This window comes from Aphis gossypii, chromosome 1 (assembly GCF_020184175.1).
Source record: "Aphis gossypii isolate Hap1 chromosome 1, ASM2018417v2, whole genome shotgun sequence".
Taxonomy (NCBI): Eukaryota; Metazoa; Arthropoda; class Insecta; order Hemiptera; family Aphididae; genus Aphis; species Aphis gossypii.
In genome coordinates, this window is record NC_065530.1 from 20,958,075 (window position 1) to 20,974,124 (window position 16,050).

General features: G+C 27.8%; 1 protein-coding gene and 1 pseudogene across 3 annotated transcripts in view; one reads left to right on the plus strand and one right to left on the minus strand.

Annotated features, from left to right (window-relative positions):
• Positions 1 to 3,763: 3,763 nt before the first annotated feature.
• Positions 3,764 to 16,050, minus strand: part of LOC126548855 (28S ribosomal protein S18c, mitochondrial-like) — a 77,750-nt gene continuing 65,463 nt past the window's right edge. Inside the window, exons 1-5 of one of the 3 annotated variants that reach the window (XM_050204115.1) lie at positions 7,975 to 8,120; positions 7,769 to 7,828; positions 4,768 to 4,907; positions 4,412 to 4,622; positions 3,764 to 3,974 (exon numbers count right to left, since the gene is read on the minus strand). In XM_050204115.1, the coding sequence (XP_050060072.1) occupies positions 3,883 to 3,974; positions 4,412 to 4,622; positions 4,768 to 4,907; positions 7,769 to 7,811 (486 nt within the window). In that variant the 5' untranslated portion in view covers positions 7,812 to 7,828; positions 7,975 to 8,120 and the 3' untranslated portion in view covers positions 3,764 to 3,882. Of the gene's footprint in view, positions 3,975 to 4,411; positions 4,623 to 4,767; positions 4,908 to 7,768; positions 7,829 to 7,974; positions 8,121 to 16,050 lie in introns of those variants that run through there. The other 2 variants (XM_050204120.1, XM_050204121.1) reach the window with 2 other exon arrangements.
• On the plus strand, positions 8,151 to 13,509 carry LOC126551231 (uncharacterized; annotated as a pseudogene).

Sequence of the window (16,050 nt, forward strand, 5' to 3'; positions counted from 1 at the left end):
TAAAAAAAAAAATAAAATTTATCAAAAATTTGATTTGTGAAAGATTTTGCATTTTTCATAATTTTTATTTATTTTTCTTGATTATTAAAAAAGTATTGCAAATTTTTAATTTTGATTTTTTAAAAAAGAACAAACTACATACAGTTTGCAATCCAAAACCACGATTAAATTTTGTACCACTGACACCAAAAAATCACACATCATTTTAAAATCAATATATTCATCACTCTGCTCAGAATCTAAAACGTATATAAATAAAGAATAAAGGAATTTTAAGTTTTAACAAACTCACAATGTTCAGAAATTTTTAGAAACTGACGTTTCTAAAAAAAAAAATGAACAATAATGTTCGATCAATCACATGATAAAGATAAAGATACTAGATATAATAGTATTCTCAATATGGTTTTTTTAAGAATTTTAATTAAAAATGTACAGGGTATGGAATAAAGAAAAGCCACTTCGTCAGCGTGACGTATAATGATTCGGCCGAGCATGACCCAAACATCAAAATGATGAATAGTCTTTATATTAAAGGGACTAGGATTCGTTGTGGAAATAGTAATTTATTGAAGTCCTTGTACACCACCACCGCTGTCTGTAGTACTTTCCATGGTATAGGTTCTGCTTTTTCAATAAATTGCTTGCCAACGGCTGTGTCATCAATATTATCTCATTCTTGTATTGTCATTTTGGTAGGTGTATGTACTCCTGTTGCTGGTTTTGATGTACCTACCTACTAAAGCCTTTCTATTGCTTTTATTCATTAAATATACCCACAGTGTAGTATAAATATCAGTTAGCTGTTCGTTTTCTTGTCAGCTATGGTAGGTATAATATGTTAGCTTCTGGTGGTCACTCATCAGATGTTGTTAGCTGTCGACCGGATTTTAGCTACCTACCTAATGTTACTTGCGTTCACATAAAGCGACGTCAAGGTATATTTCAAACACCGATAATAATCTTGTGCACAATACGCGTGAAAACCTTTACAAGTTAAATAAAATAAAAATAAAATAGGACAAATGCATTTTATTATTTTCAATTTCTTTCTACAAATAAGTGATTCTGTACAACAATAATATACGAACTTCACTATAGGTAGCAAAGATAAGTTAATATGCCTATATATATATATTTAAAGGTATGTAGGACGTGTAAGTACTATCCACTAGGTAGATATAAGATAAGTACCAATTCTAAAGTATTAAATGTATGTATTATTGTGAATTATTTAAGTGCAGCCAAAAAGGGTGTCCGCCGGGGGGGGGATCTAGGTGCAATTTCCCCCTTGGCTTTTTTTCTGGATCAATTATCATAATCATTGTATAATATAAAATATCACAAAATAAATATTTCTGAAATTAAAAATTAAAAATCATTTTTTTTTTCAGTGATTTTTATTATCTACACTCGATTATGAATTTCATACGTTGTTTGTAGCATATATGTATGGCGGTGGAGCCAAGTGCAGTATCAACCAAATTTTTACTTTTTCATTAAAAATAATTAATGTTCATAGATTGCATAGATATAATAGTTTCTAACGTATGATAATTCTTTATTTATTTTATAGAAGTTAGAAAAATTTAATTATATAAACAACCTAAAATTACTAAATTAATGGGTGACATTTTATTTATTAAAAAAAAATACTCATGTTAATATAAAATTTCAAATTAATTAATTAAAATGAATGCTGTAAGATTAAGTTCTAACTATCTATAAGTAATAATTAATAATTTAAGTTTTACTTTTCTAGGTACCTAAATGACAAAAAACGCGTTACAAACAATACTTTAACACTTTGGTATCAAATAATGAAACAAAAATTAAAATATAGTCCCCCCTCCCCCTCTTGACGAATTCCACCAAACGCCCTTCGTAGCCAATGAGAATTTTGAGTGATGTGGTACATAGGTAATTATAATTTTTAGCGCGTAAAACATAATATCAAATTAAATTATTTTTTATAATATCCCGTAATGAATTTCTCAATAAAACACTAACATAATTGTCATAATTTGATTACTTCGTTATAATGATTTACCGTGATTAATTTTCGCTCTAAAATTTTCTATGCGAGTACAATTTTACCGACCAGATTCTACGTGGACAGAGTGAGAATTTCTTGTGTGATTTAAGAAGTACCCGTCATATTCGTTTATTGTATGAACAGTAATCCCATTCATTTCGTCTTTATTGTTATCACCTCAACCAGCAAAATCCATGTACGAGGTCAAAATCCACAACATAAGTTTCATCCGGGATGAAACTACCTGTGTAATCCGATCTCCAATTCGAAATAATCTGTTACGCTATTCGCTATTGGTCACATTCCCGGAAAGAAAAATCAATTTTTGGTTTACTATAATATTATAGGATGGTATAGCCTTAGTAATAATGTAATTTGTTCGAAATGATGGATAGATATATCTAATCATTATAATTTTTTGTAATATCTATAATACGTACCTACCTAGTCAACCTGCTCTATATTATATAGGTAGGTTATATATTACACCTATTTTCCTATTTATTATTTATAGACTATTATACAAAAAATATATTATAGCTAATAATGTTCTGCTAAGGATAAAATATAAATCTTATCAGCATTAAAATATATAACATTATAATTAGCTAAGTTATTTGCTAATAGGAAAAACACAATAAATGTGAATTTCCAAGTCAAAAAATGAAGGTACCAATTAACCTTATTAACTTACATCGCGTGTTGTGACAGGTGTTATTATAGTAACTATATTTTATACAGGTATGCAACCGTCAAATAGCTAGGTGGATAATAATGTAGGCTATAGACATTAACGTCAATGACAATATTTCCTATTGAATTTCGGATATACATTATATTATTATATAATATAATTTTGAATAGAATTCAGGAGATATATTAATGACGGAATTTTCAACAAATATTTCCTAATTATTTAAATAACATTATTTCAGAAAGCTATGCATATTGCATACCATCCATCAGTGGTATATACTAATATTATAATTTAATATGTTTATTCAAAAAATGTAAAACAATTTAAATGATAAAGAAGTTTATATGAGTCATGACACATAAGTTGATTTTTATAAAGATTGGATATATTTAAAAAAAATTAATTTTTTATAATTTAAATGCTTATTATTGTTTTGAAAAAAAATGTAAACAATATCATATATTATGTAATAAACTATTTAATAAAAAAACCTATAGAGCAGGAGAACATTCAATGTTTCAATTTAATAAAAATATTTATATTACGTATTATTAATATGTATTCAAACATTTCTAACATCGTACATTTTAATATTATATAACATTTTTTTTTTATTTTATATCACTAAATTATGTTTCAATATTATTACGTATGTAATATGTTTACACAATTACCTATCTATAATTTATCATTAAATAAGTTGTAAAGCACTTTTTGAAGTTAATAAAAAATACAAGAAAAATAAAGTATAGACAGATAGTTCTAATATAGGTAGGTACATAAATGACGGTCTGTCATGTATGACTCTCTGAACATTTCGCAAAGTAATAAGCAAACTAAGATTTTAAATTACCTACGTATTTTAAATTTTACCATAAATACCTATCTATACTATAATAGTATAATATATCTATTACCTGCCTATTTGTACGTAGTTTTAAGACAAATGTATATTTACCTTGGCCGTTTAGTAGTAACCATATTGATAACTGATAGTAATCTACGCGATCCGTGTGAAAAAAAAGATATAATATTTATAAACTAAATCACATTTCATATTTGCATATAAAATGAACATCTACATTTTTTATTATGAACTGAACAATTTATTTTTAATATACAGCATTAATTTTAAATTTATTTGATAACACTAATAACTATGAGGTCTAAAAGGATTGTCAGGGTCGAACAGTTTAGGATCATGACTAAATTCTGGATTTCTGAAATAAAACGGCATCAAACCTGAAACCAAAATAATAAACTATCAAAATCACATAACAAGTAACCAGTAGCAGAACAGTCAATGTCTATACTCCATATTGAACCTTATGTATAAATTATATTTTAAATTATTACATGAATAATAATTTATTATAGGTTTAGTAGGTAGTAGCTATATATTATGATACATAGGTATTTGCCTTGATATTAGGTAGTTAAAAATTGGAAAAAAAGACCTACACCATACATGAATTTACAAAGTACAAAAATAATTGCACGAGCCTCGTTCAACATTTGTACCTATGACCGATCGACTGAAAATTCGGTGTAATAATATTAAAATACAAGGGAAATAAAATTAAAATTAATACCTAACAACGTATAATTATTTACAATGAAATAAATACGGAATAACACCGGGGGATGCAGAATCCATAAAGTAGGTAGTAAGTACTAACCTGCTTCCCTAGATTTTTTAATTTCTTTTTCAACGTGCTCTTGTTTGTGCCGGCAAAGACCTGTAATGTGTCTACCGTAAATACGACCAGTAAAACGGGATATAAACTGCGATAACATTCTGGTGTTCTTGTAGTCCGGAACAATATTCATTTTGCAGAGAATGCACAACCGTTTTTCCTTTTCGTACGGGTTAGGTATGTTAACTAAATGCTTAACAATAAACAATTTAATGATGAAATTAGTAGTACAGCAAATAAAATAAAAGATTATTTAAAAATATAATGAAAATAAAAATCAACTATCATAAAATAATATTATACACCTATGTAGGCATCTTAACAAATATGGTAGCTACCTTGCTTTTGAACGCCTGCACGTCTTCATCTACAGCGTTCGTTTTTTTTTTATCAATGGTTTTTTGCAAATTGGTCCATGGGTTAAATCTATTTGTTCGGAACCTACCCATATGCCTCGTGCTTACTCCAATACTTATCCCTAAATAAATATAAACGTAAGTACAGTGCGTGAATTATGTACTAATAAATTAATACATGAGACAAGTGTTGTTTAAAATAAGTATAAAATTAATAATTATTGTTCGACTATACTACATAACTGACATACTTATCATGATAGATATAAAAATACTTGAACATGTACTTTAATTTTTATTATTTAATGAATGTATACCTTACAATCTATGGTAATAAGACTAATAACTTATAAATAAACACAACAGCATCATAATTTGTAGGTGTTATAAATTATTCTACTTACTTTATAAGAAAGATTTTTTTATTTTAAATCTAGATAAAATATTATGACAAGAGTTAAGATTTATTAGATAATTAATTTACGATATGTTCTTTTAAGAAATAAGTTTCCAACAAAATAAAAACGCAGAAATGGTTATATTATAATATTAATGTTCAGTCTCAAAAGAATTAGAACACAGAACAATTTATTGTTTTGAAAATTAAATCAAAACGCAGCTTGAACAAATGTATTTAAAAATATGAGAGTACGTACAAATATGCAAATTAGATTTATAAAACCATTAATATACCTAGGTAGTTACTGTAAGACATATATTATAATTTATAACCTATTAATAAAAGTATTTGTAATACTTTAGTATAATATCCTGAATCATGGAATAACCTAATTGCATATAAATTAGATAGATAGATTACAGTAAAGCTTGTACACGTAAATAAGTGGTATGAGTAGGTATAACATAATATACCTACATATTTCAGAATGTTAACTAATTTATAGATATTTTATAAATGAATAGGTAAGTAGGTAGTATCTTCTTAACTCAATATTCATTATATAGTAGAGAAAAATTTGAAAAAAACATGACAATTATCTATATTTAATTATAAGTATAACTTAAAAATTGAATTTAATTTAAGAAATCTAAATTTTTAATTTTCAATAATTTATATTTTTGCTTTAAAAAATATTTTAGACCAGTAGGTATACTTTATTTACGTTCAAATATTAATAGCATAATATTAAGAGGTCACTACAGCAATGTTTTAATAGCTGTCGTTTTTTTTAACATTACAGGAAAAAATATATTTTGCATACTTTTTAGCTATACGTTTTCAGACAAAATTTTTTTATAAGAACAGGGTAAATATGCATTCAATTTCCGAGGTATTCTCAATATCATAATTAATTTTATACAAATAATAGGTAAAGTATAACATTTAATATTTGATTTTTTTAGCAAATAATTTTAGTAAAAAAAAAAAAAATAATAAAGAAATTAAGAAATAAAAAAATATAATATAATATCGTAGAAATGTGTATTTACATTGAAAGGTTGAATTTATTTTAAGACTGAAGTTGAGAAAGCAGCTAAACAATGGGTATTTGTCGAGTCTTAATGATAATAGAAAAAGTTACCAGATTAAGAATGATTTCATGCATAACTTACTAAGATTTAAGTCAACTTTATCTTTAAGATTTTATACATTTAATATATTTCATACTAACAATACACAAATATAATTAACTAAAATATTAAAACCTACATACAAAATTTATGTATTTTTTCTAAATAAAAAAAATTAATTTATAAATGTAAATAATCTTCATTTATTTTTATTTTCTATTTTACAATAAATCATCATCTAAAAGTACTTTTCCAAATACTCTTGTACGAAATGCATTTAGAAAATTTCTTGCCATTCCTTGCATGTCAGGTCGTATAAATATAAGATCCATCAAAGTTTAGATACTTGATACTAGACTTGCGATGAATTGCAGCTTTTGCTAGCACTATTCGTATATCATCAGTAGGTTCATCACAATTTAAGTATGAAACATAATCAAAATGGTTATTCTTATTAAACCAGTATAATAAATAGTCAGCAATTTTTCTTCACCCACAGAATGATCTTGTAGAGTCGCACACATGCAAGTTTTAATCCAGTTTCAACATTTTTAATTGTTGGAGAAACTACACCTGGAGTATCAAGGACATAAACTAATGGATCATGGCTCACTTTAATTTGATGTTGAACTGCTCTAGTAATACCTGCTACTGCTCCAACAGGAACAGCACTTTTTTTCCCAAGAATTGTATTTCTAATAGAATTAATTAAGATGATTTTCCCACATTAGGTACACAATAACCATTATTCGAGAATCAATATTTTCAGAACGATTGTATCTATTTGATCTTTTAATTAAACTTAATGCAGTAGGCATAATTTGTTTTACACCTGGACATAAAGAATTTTTACAGTTTGTATATATAATTTTTGATATTTTCTGTTCACGCATAATTTTTTCTTCAACTTCTTGCTTGTAATTTAAATCAGCTAAATCCATTTTGTTCAATACTAAAATGTGAGGTTTCAATCCAGAGATCGAGTATTTAAAATCTGGATTACGGCCAGAAAGTGGTATTCGGGCATCATGGACTTCAATGATACAGTCAACTGATTTCAGTTTTTGCTGCATTCGTTTCATGCCTTTCCCCATGTGGCCTGGGAACCATCGTAAAAGAGCTTTGTCGACAACTTTGAAACTCTGTCTGAACTTGGAAGTCATTTTTAAAAATGAATCCGATTCTTTACAGAAAAAATGTTGAGAATATTTTAAGCTGGAAAAAAACAATTGAACTTATCTTATCACCAGTCCCAGACCACAGAGGCAAATGATTATGTGAAGCAATGTGAATACATGAATTTAAGAAGAAATGTATTAATATTACAACAAACTAAATTAAACCCGCGCACAATAATTTAATAGCTATAATAAATAACAAATATGCCAGTTTCAGTATTCTTTATAGACACGTAATCAACTATTAAAATACTATGTATTATATTATTTACCTTTAAGTAACTTCTGGCAAGTTCCAAACATTGTGACTGACATCAGGATAACTTACTGTTCTGTGACAAACAACAAATACATGAAAACTAATTATTATTGTTTTTACAATAAATATTATGTAGGTACACAATAACAGTTATGAAAACGTAAAAAGTTACTGTAAAGGTATATTTTTTTTAGAATTTATGTAAACTAAAATACTTACAACTACGTAATATTCTTTTTCGACCTCAATTCTCAATAACTAGAAATAGTGTGAAAATTAGATTTTTTTCTTTTCTCTCACTATGACTACTGATATTTAATGGGGGGCTAGTACAGTTCGGCCCCGAGATAACAGGCAGAATAATTTTCATGGAATTATCTGTATCTCCTTATAAGGCCCCGTGATAAGAGTTCGGCCCAGTGATAAGGAATTTTCGATTATTCAGAGTTCGAACACTAACCTCAAAATACAAAAATTCAAATTATTACCAACCATTCGACATTGTAAACAGTTCAACTACGATTTTTGAGTAATAGAATTCCTCAGCCTGGTCCCCAGCACCGGATACATTATTTATTCGTCCGTTAAAATTTCAAATAGCAAATAATCGTCTATAATAACTTTAACGGTCATTTTACGTTTGTCGCTTTTATTAGAAAGTTGGTATTTGGTTCATCTTAACGTAAGTAAAACTTATATTTTTTAATTTTTACCTTAATAATATGTTCTTAGATGAATTATTGTTTGTAATATATCTTTTTATTTTATTGTTTATTAGATAATATTAAATTTTCTTAATAGCATGTGCACTCCTAATTAATAAGTTTTTCGACTAGGAAGTACTACATTTACGTAACTATGACTCAAATACCACGTTTTTGTAAAACAATTTCAACATAATTATTTATTTATATTTTGTACATTAACAGCTTAATATATATCATTATACTTATAAAGTAAATAATTTCCTTATTTTTACAATGTAAATTATATAATACTTTACATGTTACAAATAACACACTTCCAATTTCCATTAGGTGTTATTAAATTTAAAATTAACCCTCATAGCTTTTATAATTTTCATCATCTTAAAAAAACTATTATTATTAATATAATTAGCTTAGCATAAGTTTATCCAACTACATTAAATATATTGTCATTCTATTATTTTAAATCAAAAATTATTTTTCATGCTCTGTTGCTCATTATCTTTTTACTTATATTCTTTAATATGTATTAACCAACATTATTATATATATATTAATTATTGTTGTTATTATATTGTTTAGACTTTTAATATTTTTATGAACACAGCGAATGGCTTAGAAGTGTCTAACAACTGCAATTTAATTTTGTTTATCTTATAAATTGTTAAACTATAGTTGGGAATAAATAAATTAATATTATTATTGTTATTTTATATTGATTAATAAAGATCATGATGTATATTTTAAAACACTAACTGATCACTTAGTTTTTCTGTTGCCACTATCTAAATTAAATACCAGTGCTTTTGGTCATCATTACTTGAACAGAATTCTGCAGATTGAGTGTTACAGTGTTTAAATATTCTAATTTTCTATAATTACAGATTTGAAAATACTGAATGCTGCTTACAAAAATCTTCCAAATATATTGAATGCAGTAAACACCATGGATCTTGTTATGATGGTCATTGGTTGATGATAGCTATTTTGATGACATCTTGAAAATTGCAATACTTAACTTAACCATAACTTTGTCTTTTTTATTAAACAGTTACACATATTTTTATGAATATTTTAATAACTATACAGTTATTCTGTTTAGGAAAATTGAATATGTCTGAAAATTGCATGGCAGTTATGGCTGGAAGAATGTGCAATGTTGTTAAGTCAAATATTTATAAAGCATATCAAATAACTTAAAACTTTTTCTTATTAATAATTCATGAATTATTAACTGTGGAAGACACTGAAAATAAGATTAACAATTAATCTCTATTTGTATTACCTAAATTATGTACCTATGTGTTCTAACTGAAATAGCTTCAGTTTATGTAAAGTGAATAATTATTAATGAATTATTTTAAGAGTTGTTAATATTATGTAAATGTAACAAAACAAATAATTATGTTAATTAGATATTTTATCATATCTGTGAATGACTGTGATACTAATACAAATTTTTTAATTTATTATATAGCCTGATATATCTACCATTTACCTGCCACTTACCTACGAGAAAAAAAAAAACAGTTTTTTTTAAGACTAACTTCTGCGATTTTACTGTAAGTAAAAGAAATAAACGGTTTTTCTCAAGACAGACCATCTCTGTGACTTGCCTATAAGTATATATAAAAGGTTTTTCTTAAAACCAACCGACTTTATATTTATACATATATTTCTTTTGTTTGTTTAATATTTTTTAAGTTTTGTTTAGCATAGTAAAATGGCATTGAGAGATCATGACTATGTCATTCCAGCCAATCACGAAGAAGTCGGTCTCCCAGCTCATTTGTTGGATCATGATTATTTTCGTCCAGTTGTTTACGAGAACAACCCGAATGAAGAACTCACCGATGAAGAAGTAGAAGTACTTGAAAATGAAAGAGTTCCAGCAGATGAAGAAGTGCTTGAAGAAGAAGATCCAGAAGATAATCCTTTGAATCAAGTACCAGTTACTTACAGACTGATCCCGGGGGTTCATCATGGTTCTAGGGTTTATATTGATAATTTAGGTTTTAAGTACTACAAGCACGAAGCCAGAATTAACCGGATATATTTGGTATGTGAAAGGCAAAAAAGTCGGGTACATGATTATTGTCCTTGTACAGCATCGGTAAGTACAGAACCTGTTGACAATAGAATTAGAATTCGAAATCGACACAACCACGAACCTGCAGATATCAATTTACATGTGCCTTTCTTGAGAGAAGCAATTGGTGCAAGGGGCATTGATCCTGAAAACATGTCTGTTTCAGTTAGGACTGCATACAACAATGCAATTGTTCAGTAAGTTTTTGAATTAATATTTTATTTAACTAACTATTTCGTTTATTTAAACATTATTCGCTTACTTATATATTTTTAATCACAGTTAGGTAGGTAACTGATAAATTTGCAAGTATTATGATAAAGTTGTTAAACATTCCTTGTTCTAAGTTATTTACTTGGTTATTTATTATTAAGAGGCACTGTTGAATTTAATACAACTAATTTTCCAATTCTATAATATAGAAAAAATAATAATTATATATAAATATATATATAATAATAATATATTATATGTTTATTTGGTATATTTCTTTAATTAATGGGTTAGTAGTTATTATAATATGTTATAAGCTTTACATAATAAATAAATCAATTAGGTCTCGGTTATGTTGTACTTATCATCGTTGTACAATTGTCAAACAACTATACATTATCATCAGTTTCCTCTTAAAATACCTAAAACTATTTTACAATATATTATTAAATGATAAACCAGCCTCATTCAATAATTTGTATTATTGATAATTATTATAATTTATTTGTGTAGTTAAAAATGTGGTTTGACAGTAAGTTTATAGTGAAATAAACAATTGTATTGAACAAATTAAAAAAAAATTTATTAAATTTTTTTAGGTATCCAGAAGCTGCTAACAATTACACATTTATGCAAGGACAGGGAAGATGGAAGAGGATGCGGAGGTCACGTCAACCAAAAGGTGGACGCATTCCCGAAGACATCCATGAGCTTGCTGAAGCATTGACCCGACCAGAGAATGCTGCCTACAGTCAAACGCTTCAGACACCACCGTCAAATTTCTTCCAACAAGAACTTCTAGTCAATGGATCAAGCGAAGGAATTATTTTTGCAAACCTGGATGCAATTAGGAGATTTAGAGAAGAGTTGGCCACAGTTACAACAGTTGGAATTGACGGGACTTTCAAGACTGTTCCTGCTACTCCTGCAGACTTGAGAAGTTTTCTGACTTTTCAAGTGGTATTTAAGAGTGTATCGTTCCCAATGGTGTATGTTCTTCTTAGAAGTCGGACAGAAGAAACATACGTTACATTGTTTAATATTGTTGGTCAAATTTTACCTTTAAATTATAATTCAATTCGATTTGTTACAGATTATGAAAAAGGACTCATGAATGCAGTTCAACAAGCATTTCCAGAAAGTAGATTAGGATGTTGCTTAGGGTTGATTAGGGTGATTCCATTACACCCAATCAATTGTGCGGTATTGTCATCGTAAATTAAATGGTGTTTTGGATTTAGTCAAGAGAAATCCTGAAGCAGCTCGTGTTTTCAGAATGGTTCTTGCACTGCCTCATCTGCCTGCTGTTAGGGGTCATCCACAATGTCCACGGTTTTGTATGTATGGATGGTTTCAGGGCCATCATGCAGTATGTTCAACAATTTCCTGAAGTCGAACAGGGAATGAGAAATTTTTTAATTGGATATATTGAGCATTATTGGTTTTTACAGGTTGGTCCAGAGTTTTTCAGTGTTTTTGGAGAAGGCTATCGTACAAATAACTATTTAGAATCATTCCACTCAACATTATTGTCGCAAATGGGACGCCATCCTAATATTTGGGATTTTCTCCGTGAGTCAGATAACGTCTGATGTGTTTTTATGTGTTGTAACTTTGTCCTAAATGTTTGTGATTATATGGTTTATGGTTTATATGTTCAACAGCGTGTTACAGATAAGTAAGTTAATTTATGTGTATTTTAATTTTAGTTAAAAACCATTTGTTGCTTTCCTTATAATCTATGCTTTTGTGTATTATTGTAGTTACTTGATTTTATGTGTAATGCTTGTGCTATGGTTACTGATTTCTTATTGTCTTGTTTTTTGCTTGTGTCTTATCTTAACAAAATAATTAATAATATATTTTTTTAATTACACCACAATTATTTTAAAACTAGATTTTTGTTTTATAATGAATAATCATTTATACATGAAATTAATAATATTAATAATAATTTAAAAATATTTTATATATTATGAATTGATATTTTTATAAAATAGACAATAATTTTTAACCATTCACCAACAACCAAAATTTGTTATCCGGGACATTTCATTAAGAAACTTCCTCAAGACAATGGGTTGAAAATCAGTTGTGTCCTGGCAAATCTGTGACATATCACTAGTCTATTAATTATGTTTGATTATTTTGCCTTGGGTTCAACATTTAGTTAATTTAATATTTAGCATGATGTAAAATAAATTGTCTTTATTGCTGTAGTTTTATAGTATATCATATCAATTTTATATTATTTATATATTATTAAATAATATATATTTATATTTATAATAAAATATATTACATATTTTTATTCATTATTAAATAATGGATAAATAATATAAAATTGATGATATAATAACGTATGTAATATATAATAATGTCATCTTCTATTTCAGGAAAATTAACTTACATTGAAAATCAGTTTTCAGTTGAGTTTAATCAAGTACGGAATAATCTCAGGGTAAATGGTTAACATACTTAACTTGTTTTACTTAATTTAAAATATAATATGAATTATTATTTTATTAGGTGAGAGACGGCATATCAAGATCGGAACGAGTTATTGCCACTCATATTATTGCTCAAAATGTCCAGCGCCTTAATGAACAACAAGACCTCTTGTTGTTTTTGCGGAATACCGGTCATCGTAATGATGGATACGTTCAAAGGGAAATTGGACCTTATGCGCAGCCATGAAGCCGTTGTAATTTAATTTTATCAATTCTTAATGTATTATATTTAGGTTATAATCATTAATTATTTTATTTATATATTTTGTATACTAAGTTATATTTTTATTGTTTATATAATTTATATAGGTATTGTATTTTCTTTATAATATTAATACATAGTAAGTAACTATTTTTATTGTTTTATGTTAAATCATATTTTGTTTTAATTACTTTCAAAGTGTTACATTTAATTACTTTTCTAATTTTTATCTCTTGTTATATATTTTATTTTTATTTTATATTATATTTTCCTTTTACTATTACCTAAAGTGATATTAGATATTAAGTATATATTTTGTTTTTTTATAATAAAAAATCATATTTTGTTTTTTAACATTTTTAAATAAACATTTAATTAATTATTTTACTTGCCTGTTGTACACTGTTACATAGGTTGTAACTAAAACTATAAATTAATAACCTCAAATATTGGTTAAGATTTGAAATGGTAACCTTCTAAAACTATATACAACCATGGTTATACTAATCTATAATCTATAATAATTGATAAAGCAAATTTTTGTATTGTTTTTTGGTTTTTTTTATGCTTTTTAAAAGCTATCTATTTAACTACTGGAAGATTTGTTACACTGACCATTTAAATGGAATCCTCATAAATTTCTCTACCGATTAAGTTTTGGGTTCACAATTTCTCGTTCTCTTATGTGTGATTAATCTCGTCCGCAAATGGACGACCACAATAATTCTGAATAGAAAACATAATATTTACCCTTGTTATTTTGTAATTACTATAACTATTGTTCAGCGTTAAAGGTTTTGAGACTTGTCATAAATTAAGTTATTATGTATGCATAAAAAAAATAACATATAACTGCATATAACTATAAAATATCAAGTACAGAGGTTCAAATTTTAGTCACAATACCATTTGCAGCTTGCTTCTGTTAAAATACTAAGTCCTTCATCCACAGCGAACATTCTTATTTACTTATCGTTGAAAGTTTAAAAGTAAATCTAAGTTGTCGGATAACAAAAATCGTTTTCCTTCATTCAAAACAAATCACCTTAATTACAAATACTGTATTTTAATGTAATATAAATACACAAATAGGTAGGTAATCTAGACAATCTAGTATTTTTCGGACAGGTTTCAACTTAGGGGGACCATTGCTTCACCAAACGTTTTGGTTTAGGCTCTTCTAAGACGCACTCCCCAAGTCGAGGGTCTTTGAACACCCCCCCCCTAGGTGTATTTTTGAAAATGTTTAATTTTTGTACAATGTTTCTGAAACTCGGGAACTGGGTAGTTTGAAGGTCGGTGATCAAATTTGGCGTCTTGTGTCGAGACAGTAGAAGCCGTTTTTCCCTGTAATTTGGGGCTTCAAAAGTTCAAAATTCACATTTTTTCGGTTTTTTCGGCATGGGCACTAAGATTTGGGCGCAACAAACCGTTTTGGTAATTAAATATTATAGAGGACTTTGCGCCGAATCGATGGGTTCCGAGATCGACGCTATGCGACTTGTGGTTCGGGAGTTATGATTTTTCGTATGTTTTTTGTACTTAGAAAATTACGTAGTAACGTGTTTTTTGGATTTTGAATTTTCGATCGATCACTATGAAACTCGAGATTCTGGTATTTTAGCGTACGACAATTCAAAAAGGGTCTATGGTCGAAGTACCTACGACCATTATTTCACCCGTAATCTGGGAAGCAAAAAGTTGAATAACACATAAAGTTATTTTTCGTATAACCATACGTTTCCTTATGGTATATACGTCTGTTTAATGTTTTAAGTAATAATTATTTTAAATTTTGGTAATATGCCACTTAAACAACACGTTTTCGTAAAATCTAAATTATAAAACTTACAAAGTACCCTACGGGGATTAATTTTACCTATTATAATTTTTGTCCTATCTATGACGGTTTTCCCGGGAAACAGCTGGAAAACGTGATTTTCCGAATTACGAAATTGTCAATTTTCCCGGTAAACCGATGGCCAAACGAACATTTTGCATAGAGGTCGATTTGTTCTCCGAGAGATGCTACACTAGGATCAGTTTTTCATTTTTCCAAAAAGTCATTATTTAAAACTTTTATTTTTTAAAAGCCATTTGACGTATACGATGTTTTTAAAAAACCTAAATAACACGTTTTCGAAAAATCTAAACCATAGAACTTACGAAGTATTCAACGGGGATCAATTTTATCTCTTATGATTTTTGTCCTATCTATGACGGTGTGGTGATAGTGGCGTTTGTTGGCTCACTATCAGCCAGCAATTTACGCACTTCGAGGAGACTCGAAGCGAGACGGTAAATATAAAAGAAAAAAGGAAACTTAACAGAAAAGCACTTTTTAATGTGTAGAACAAAACGTTATAAATGTATTTTAAATAATAAATGAACAATTACAGCCGTAGAGAGTTACAAGGCAATCACGGAGGCGAAAAATACGCGTGGCGTGATTTAACGGCGTCGCGGAAACAGAAAAATGTCGCGTGACGGTGCAAAAGTTTAGCGGACGAGTGGACAGAGAACAAGTCACTTGACAGTTCGAATGTCGAAAAAAGGAGTGCGAAAAGAGGAAAC